At 42.8% G+C, this 9,129-nt stretch overlaps 1 protein-coding gene across 1 annotated transcript; it reads right to left on the reverse strand.

The window, feature by feature from the left end:
- Window positions 1–817: 817 nt before the first annotated feature.
- Dclre1b (DNA cross-link repair 1B) lies at window positions 818–8,953 on the reverse strand. Its single transcript, XM_047525925.1, has 4 exons — window positions 8,380–8,953; window positions 7,250–7,415; window positions 6,250–6,432; window positions 818–3,735 (listed from the first exon to the last, which is right to left on the reverse strand). The coding sequence occupies exons 1-4, from the start codon at window positions 8,566–8,568 to the stop codon at window positions 2,669–2,671; spliced, it is 1,605 nt and encodes a 534-aa protein (XP_047381881.1). The 5' UTR covers window positions 8,569–8,953; the 3' UTR covers window positions 818–2,668.
- Window positions 8,954–9,129: the final 176 nt, after the last annotated feature.

The raw sequence follows: 9,129 nt of genomic DNA on the forward strand, positions 1-9,129 counted from the left end.
TTACATAATTTATTACTATTAGTAAATATTTATTGATTTAACACACAAGATGACTTTCTACATCTTAACATGTACCACACTAGTAATATTATTTGAATTTAGTGAATCTTCAAGGTATTTTATTTTATTTTTTTTGTTTGGTACCAGGGATTGAACCCAGAGGTTCTTTACCACTGAGTCACATTCCCAGTCCATTTTATTTTTTATTTTGAGTCAGGGTCTTGCTTAGTTGCTTAGGGCCTTGCTAATTTGCTGAGGCTGGCCTCAAACTTGCAATCCTCCTGCCTCAGCCTCCCGAGTCGCTGGGATTACAAGGTGGGTGCCACCAAACTCAGCTCTTCAAGGTATTTTAATGCTATCTTCTGCAGAAAAGATGGTAAAGAAACCTTTCTGGAAGGTAATTTGGCACAATCTGCAACAACTTTAAACAGAAATCCTACTCCAACTTTGAGGAAATAACAAAAATGCCAAGATATGTGCATAATGACATTCATTGTAATATGAAAACAATTTTAAATACTACACAAAATGTTGGATAATATGGGAATTATTTAATTAAGGCTTATTCACATAATAGGGCATTATGCAACTATAGAAACATGTTTTTGAATGAGCATGGCAGTGAAATGCTTATTTACAGAAGACTAGAAGAAAGTGTATCAATTGATCTACCTGGAGAAATTAAAACATTTTTAAATTTTTTTATATGATTTCCAAAGTTTCACATTTTATATAGTGATTGTTTTGTTTTTCTTTTTGGTACCAGGAATTGAACCCAGGGGTGCTTAACCACCAAGCCACATCCTTAGACCTTTTTTATATTTTATTTAGTGGCAGGGCCTTGATGAGTTGCTTAGAGCCTCACTGCTGAGGCTAGCTTTGAATTCATGATCCTCTTGCCTCAGCCTTCTAAGCCCAGAGTAATTTTTTTTAAGAACCAGAGGCTAAGAGCACCAACTATGTGAGTATGTTTCTTAAAATTAAATCTGAGACCTCATGCATACCAAGAGTACATTCTACCACTAAACTATACCCCTATCCCTGAGAACCAACATTTGAAATACCCATGATGTGGCAGATTTGGAGCTAGGAGATTTTTACCTATTATTTAATTTCCATAGCAATCATGAGAGGTAGGTATTACAATCTCTATTCTACAGCTTAGGAACTAAGGCTCCACTAAAGTTAAGCAGTTTACCCAGGGTGCCCTGGATTCAAGCCCAGACAATGCCCAGGTTTCCTGTTGAACCACATGCCTCGCCTGCTATGGCTCCTAGTAGGTAGGCCCTTGGGAGGCTTACAGTGAAGGTCACTGACAAAACAGAGCTGTATATAGCTTGCTCAAGAGCAAAGCCTTATTTTGCTTTCTAAACTCTTCATTTCTTCCTCCAAAAGTAGAAAACTCTTAACCCCACTATTCTGTATAATTAGTATGTACAAAAAAAACAAAACAAAACAAAACAAAAAACTATTTTTCCCTTGGGTAAGCAACAGCCTTTATTTCTAAGGCTTCAAACTCCATGTTGAAGCAGTTTGGATCCACATGCCCAGCTCCAAGTGTCTGTGCCCTCTCAGAGCCAATTTCTTCATAGCCATGGTATCAGCTGTCCTGCTTATTGGTTTGGCATTTTGTCAGGTTATAAGCAGAAGGACAGGGCAGAACTGCATACCCCCATCTCTTCCAGCCAGCTGGCTCCTTGGTCTTTTCCCTGGATACTAAAACAAACAGGCTGTGTGCTCTGGCTTCTTGCTCAAATCAAGGGGGGTTGGGGGGCACAAAAATATCCCAGCTATGTGAACAATCAGAGGAATATCTGGCAGCACATTTGATCTCTTGTAACTTTACTTACACTTTATCCTTTGGCCAAAGTCAGTGCCTCTAGGCAGCCAAGAGCCCTCATACCCTAAGCCTTAATGTTCAGTGGGGTTCCACGTACTGCCTTGGTGAGGGGTGCCCAACCCCCTTGCTGGTTCTGTTCCAAATGGGTCCCCAGTGACACTAATTTCACCCCCTCAGAAGAAGGCAGAGGTGGAATTTTTCAGCACTGTTCCAAGGCCTTTTCATCATTTCCTCTTCCCTCCCAGAGGCAGAGACAGGAAGTTAGCTGGATGGGGTCAGAACAAGTCAGTGACACTTGTGTCTGGAACGTGCTGCTTGGGTCACCACTTTACCCTTCAGCACCACAGTTCATAATTAAATACATAAAACTTCCTAGGGACTTCCATCTGGGAAGAGAAAGAAGGGGATATGGGGAATGGCACTACACACAAAATAACAATGGGAATAACCTGATTCTTTTTGATACACATGCTCTGCACCCATATAAAAGGACTGCATGTTCATAAAAGTTTGAAAAATACAGAGTTAAACAAAATCAAACAGATTAAGTTACTATAGGACTACTAAGAACCTTTAATGTGCTCATGCACACTCTGAAAGTTTTATAACAAAAAGTGTTTCTTAACCCTAATGAACTATAAAACTAAAGAGTTCATAGACACCTTGACCCCAGTGAGCAAGCTTTGGGAAATGCTGCTCCAGGGTGAGCCCACAGGATCCTGTAAAGAGAAGTAAGGCCCCAAACAAGCTCTCACTACTAGTCTTTGGCTACTATGTTCAAAACTGCAGTACTGTATCAAACAAGGTTGTCTGCATTTTCTCCTGTCTCTACTTCAGTGAGGGTTGATGGTATTTTTCCACTTGCTGGTCAAAGCTTCTGGAAGAGAACCCTGTCAGGAAAAAGTTCACTGGAGTCAGAAGGTACTTCAGCGCTAGGCTCCTGATCTCAGTAACTAGAAGAGGGGCAGCCTTGCTGCTGTGAGATGGGGGAGAATCATGGCTTATCCAGGCTCTCTGGTTCCCTATAGCTGCTGGGTCATCATTGTCTCCCCTAGGTATCAAGGGTGGCTCTAAGCCAATTTCCTCCCTAGGTTTTGGAGAGAGAAACTTCTCATCTGGAGGCTTTAACTGCACTGAAAATCCCAAGGGGGCAGTCAACACAGTCACCATCTTCTGGGATTCACAGAAAGGAGCTGCCTCGTCCCATTCTTTACTGTAGAAGTCTGGGAACGACTGCTTCTTGACCCTCAAAGGATGGGGGGAATGTTGTTTCTCAAGGTCCCTTGGCCAGGGAGAAAGGTTTTCTTTCTTGGTCTTCTTGGAGTCTCTGTCAGCTTGAGATCGATCAGCATTTTCCTCAGGGGATTCAAACACAACACCCTGGATTCTAGGCCTCTTTAGCCTCTTTTCTAACAGCCAGAGAAAGCTCGGTTTTCTAGAGGAGGAACTCATGTATTGCTGCACTGAGTCTGGAATCAGGGGCATAGAGAGCCTGGGGCTCAGGCTGTCCTGAAAGTAGTCTCCACAGGGCCGTCGACTGACAATGGGCACCACCTGACAAGGCTTCAGTGCTGCAACAAATGCACAAAGCTCAGAGTAGGAGGAATGGTCAGAGTAAGGGATAATATGGATATCAGGGTGGGAAATGTGAATTTTTCGGCTTGTGGGAAGAATAGCAATGGTAGGGTGGGACTGGTTCCAATGCAGCATGGAGGAATGGCAGATCTCTGTATGGTCCACAGCATGGATGCGGCCAGCCTTCTCTTCCACTGTGAACACATCTGCCAGGCCCAGCAGCTGTACCAACTCCAGACGCCGGGGACTCAATACCACCCAGGTCCGAAACTCTAGGGCCAGTTGCTCCAGCAATGATTCCTTCCCTAGGCTATAGAGTCCTGAATAATGTTAAAGGATTAGGGAAAAGTAAAAGAAGAGAATGAAACAACTGGAGAATCCTAATAAATCAACCAAATGTTTAACAAAAACACAAAAAATTCATGGGTGATCCAGGGAGTATATCAAGGAGGAGGTGGCATTACAGCTGAGATAATATGGAAAATGGAGGGCAGGAGCGAACACAATCCACTCATTCATTCAGTTCAACAAGAGGAGCACCTACCAAGTGTTAGGCACTGTGAAAACTAATAAACTATAAAAAGGTCTCAGTCTTCCAGGAATGCCATCTACATGTAGACCCAGGAACAGTGCAATTAAGAACAATATTAGAGATATGCATATGGTGTTAGGAGGGCACAGAAGAGTAGCTAACAGCCTATGGAATTAGGAAAGTTTTTGAAAAATGACAGCTGAACTAAGTCTTAAAGGATGGGTCAGAATTAATCTGGCAAGGAAAGGTTATACTAGAAAACATTTTAAGAGGAGTTATTCAATGTTATTGAAGTAAAAAGAAGAATTGGTAAGAAGTGATACTGAAGAGGTAAGCCAACATCATTAATTAGCAAGCCTTGCATGTATTGTTAGGGAGCTGGGATTTAATTCTGAACAGTCTGCAGCAGGAAGATGACTAATTCTAATCAGAAGAATAATATGACCAGAGCAGGACTTCAGTAGAAAAAGAAAAAAGTAGACAAATACACACACACATATATAGTAGCAATGTTATTTGACAACCTGGATGAGAAGAAACTTGAAGCAGAAGTTCCAACTGGAAGGCCCAAATAGTACTCATATAGAAAGAAATGGACACATGAATTTGGGCAATGGTTATGGAAATAGATATGGGAGATGTTATTTAATAACTTCTCAGACTTTTTCTGAGGTCTATATCAAATCCATAACAAGATCGTGAACTACTTAAAAAAACATATATTTGTTAGACATCAGCTTTATTCCTGATGGTTCAAATTTTCATTTTTTGGGAACAAATGTAGTTGATTTTTTTCTCTTTATATACTCCTAGTTTTTTTCCCTCTCTAGGCACATAGTAGTGGTTTACATATTTGCAAAATTAATCAGGCTCTACCATAGCACCCTCCTAAGTGCTTCTGTGGAAAATTCCTATGTTGAAAACTTCAAGAAAAGCTAAGACAGATGTTTCTTTATGGGCGGTCAAGCAATCCTAAGAATAGGGAATATTTTTCAATCAATTTGGTTGGGTATATAATTTTTTCAATTTTTTTTTTAACCTCATTTTGAAACTCCTTTCAGAATTGGTACATGTCCCTTCAATAAAATCACAATGGTGGCAAATTTTTTTTTCTTTTTTTTTTTTGCGGTGCTGGGGATAGAACCCAGGGCGTTGTGTTTGCAAGGCAAGCACTCTACCAGCTGAGCTATCTCCCTAGCCCAGGCAAATCTTTTCCCTTTTGTGGACTTATAATTTTGTTAACAACCAAAAAAAGTCATTTAGAACTAAATCTGTTAAACTTTTTAAAACACAGATTGATTTTTCAGAAACTATCTTCCAAAAGGCAGCTCTAATTGAGTCCCCCAAATGTTTTATACCACTAGAACTATTAGAAAGAGCAGTTGTTTTCTCAATGTACCTAATTTAAAGCACAACACTCATTTAAATATCTGTGTTCTGATAAATTTCATTCATTCATATAGCAAATATTTATTAAATGCCTCAGCATCAAGCACAGAATATAAGTCCTATCTTCATGGAACTTACATTCTGGTTGGGGGAAGGCAGAAAATAGAAACTAAATGCAATAAAGATATACATTATGGAATATATTATAAGGTAATGAGTACAATACTGTTCTTCTACTTAAAACCCTTCAACAGCTTTTTGTTAAATTTAGGACCAAATTCAAAATGGCAGTGGGTTTGGTGGTACATGCCTGTGGGACTCAAAGGTTGAGGCAGGAGGATTGCAATTCAAGGTCAGCCTCAGTAACTTAGTAAGACCCTGTCAAGGAAAAAAAAAAATAAAAAGGACTGGGGATATATATCAGTGGTAGAGTTTCCCTGGGTTCAATCCCCAGCACCAAAAAAACCACAAAGTTCAAAATGGCAAACCAGCTCTCTATCCCCCTCTCACCTTTCCAGCATCCTTGCCTACTGTGTGCCTGTCACACTAGCTGCTACTTCTTTGTTCCTGAAATGTACAAACTTCTTCCCATTTCCATCCATGTTCTCAAGGAGTTTAGGTATGTGTCTATGTATGTACCAGGGGAAGTGGAGGATAGGCAATAAATAATAAGCAATAGCATATTAAAATGCAGAGTATATTGGGAGTAATATAAAAAATAAAAAGTTGAATTGATATAGGAAATCAGAAATTGGGAATGTGGGAGTAACAACAGAGGGCAGGTTTTAATTTAAATAAGGTGGTCAGAGTAGGTTTCATACAGAAGGTGAGAGCTGCTTGTGAAAGATTTGAGAAAACTCAAAGAACCTAGATTCACTAGCTATAGATGAAAGAAAAAAAGGAAACAACTCACCAATCTTTATGTTATGTTGTGGGTACTTTCGAATGAGCTGGACAATCTGTTGGGCTGCTTCTTGTCGAGAAGGAAGAACCAATGCTGGGTCGCAATTGGTGTTGTCTAGGTATAAAGTATGGATCTGTTTCCCCAATGTCAGGGCTGGCTCCTTCAGCATAGATGGTGTATATCGAAAATCACCTGGAAGAGAATATATGGAGGGCAGAGTCAGAGATGAAAGAATAGAAGAAAAGTCTCTCCCACCTCCAACAACAGATGGGTATTACCTTGTTGGTTTGTGGAAAAACTAGGATGTGTCCTGGCACTGAGTTGTATATGCATTAGAGCTTCTTCGTGAAAATGTATCCATCCTGCTCCCATTTTTTTTTTTTTTTTTTTTTTCTGTTTTTTTGTACCAGGGATTGAGCCCAGGGTCACTTAACCATTGAGCCACATCCCTAGCCTTTACTTTTTATGTTTTATTTTAAGACAGGGTCTTGCTAAGTTGCTGAGGTGGGTCTCAAACTTGCAATCCTCCTGCCTCAGTCTCCCAGTTGCTGGGATTACAGGCTTGTACCACTGTGTCTGGCTCTGTTCCTGTTTTTTTTTTTTTTTTTTTTTTTTTTGTTGTTGTTGTTTATACTGGGGATTGAAATCAGGGGCACCTGACCACTGAGCCACATCCCCAGCCCTATTTTGTATTATATTAGAGACAGGGTCTCACTGATTGATTAGCACCTCACTTTTGTTGAGGCTGGCTTTGAACTTACAATCCTTCTGCCTTAGTCTCCTGAGCCACTGGGATTACAGGTGTGTGCCACTGTGCCTGCCTCTGATCCTATTTTCTAATTACATAATCTTCACAAGGTTTGGACTATCAAAGAATGGGCAATCAGTTGAGAAGGGGACACTGCTTGTATGTGATGAAGCCAGAAAGCCTTCACACTTCTGAGTTAAAGCTACTCAAGAAAAATAGTATCTCAGCTGGAATGTGGGAGGGATCCCTCAGGAGACCCACCTGTATAAAGAATGGTTCCAAAGTATCCTTCAAAGAGAAACATGACAGAGCCAGGGCAGTGATTTGCATCGATGAGGGTTACAGTCATGGTCTCTCTTCCAATTTCATCTAGAGGCAATACATGGCTCTCACCAATTTCCAAGGTTCGGATCCACTGCTTAGACACCTGAGGAAACAGTTGATAATCCCAATAACCCCGTGACACCCCTCCTGGATCAGGAAGTACTCCTTACATGAGTCAAAGAAAGGTGACAAAGTCCTGAACCACCATGGAGTAAAAGTTGTAACGGGGATTCCCAAGCAATCTCTTCTTCCACTTTCCACACCCCATCCCACCCTTTATATAGCTTTAAGAGTTTGAAAACAGTATAGATAGTGATTCTCAAAATTTCTCTAGATCATACTAATCCCTTGTGGACAACTGTTAAAAAAAAAAAAATCCTACCAGATTTTCAGGACACCAACAAGCCATATCTGCCAAATCAGATGGGACAAATGGGGGCTGGAGAACTTGTATATCCACATTACTTGGACTCTTTTTTGGGGGAGTGGGAGCTGGTACTGGGGATTGAATCCAGAGGCACTTTACCTCTGAGTCATATCCCCAGTCCTTTTCATTTTTTATTTTGAGACATGGTTCCACTAAGTTGCTTAATGGCCTCACTAAACTGCTAAGGTTGACCCTCGAATTTGTGATCCTCCTGCCTCGGTGGGATTGCAGGTGTGCGCCATTGCGCCCCACTAGGTGGATTATTTAATTGTTTGGGGGTGCTGGGGATCAAACCCACGGTTTTGCAAGTGTTACACAAGCGCTCCCCAGAGGAACCACCTCTCTAGCCCAGATGGATTCTTAAGGCAAGTTTGGGAGATACTAGCCTAGCCTATGTGAAAAGATAGAAATAATTCCTTTGGCTGAACCGATCTACTTATAGCTAAAACATCTCCAGTCGTTCTGTTGAAAGCCGCACTCCCATTCTGGATTAAAGATGCATTTTGGGTTCAAACAACTCCTGCATTTGTAAAAATTAGTCCTCTTGTCCCCCACTTTGTGACTCCAAGGTTGTGACGGAATCGAAGGCCCCACCCAGATGCCTGAACCAGCTCTTAGAGGCTGTCTCCAGCCCCCATACCTGTAGGTGACGGTGCAAGAGGTGGGCAGTGATGGGCGAGCAGTAGAGGGGCCGGGTCCAAGTGCTAGATAGGCCTACGGTGTGGTCCGAGTGCATGTGGGACAAGAAGAAGAGCCGAGCAGTACTAGCTCGGCGCAGGCTCCAAAAGTCCACAGCAATGGGTGTATGAGGAATCAGGACCCCGTTCATGGTGGAGGGGATATGGGCTCTACCGGAGCAGGGCTCCTGCGTGAGGATTCCACAACTGCGCCCCGGTGGAAGACATGCCCGGGCAAGTATAAGGCCGAGAGGTCTTAAGGGAGGGCCAACCCAGCAGAGGAATAAGTTACTAAGATGAGCAGAAAGGAGGAAATGACCGAGTTCGCGGGAGTCAGGGTGGGAGCCCACATCGCGGAAGTCGCTCTCCTGAGTGCCACGCCCACCCGCGCGCGGGATCCGAGGCCGAGCCGGCACTCAAAGCGCGCGCTGCGGGGAGGAGACAGGCCCAAGTAGTCGAATTCCGATTGCCAGCCACCGCTCCACTAGGAGCCGCGCGGCTGCGCCTGGAGGTGAGGGGTTGGGGGAAGGGCACCGTAAGGTCGGGTTCTGTGCTACGCTCGGCGCTCGCAGCAAGACGGGTCCCTGCTCAGAGAGGACTCTCGGGGAGAGGGCGGGACTTCCGCCAAAAGCGTGATTGGGTCTATTCCGTGACGGCCAAGGCGCGGAGGCACAAGAAAGGCTGGAACAGGAGAGGGAGGGATCTGCGGCCGG

Source organism: Sciurus carolinensis, chromosome 1, assembly GCF_902686445.1.
Source record: "Sciurus carolinensis chromosome 1, mSciCar1.2, whole genome shotgun sequence".
NCBI classification, from domain to species: Eukaryota; Metazoa; Chordata; class Mammalia; order Rodentia; family Sciuridae; genus Sciurus; species Sciurus carolinensis.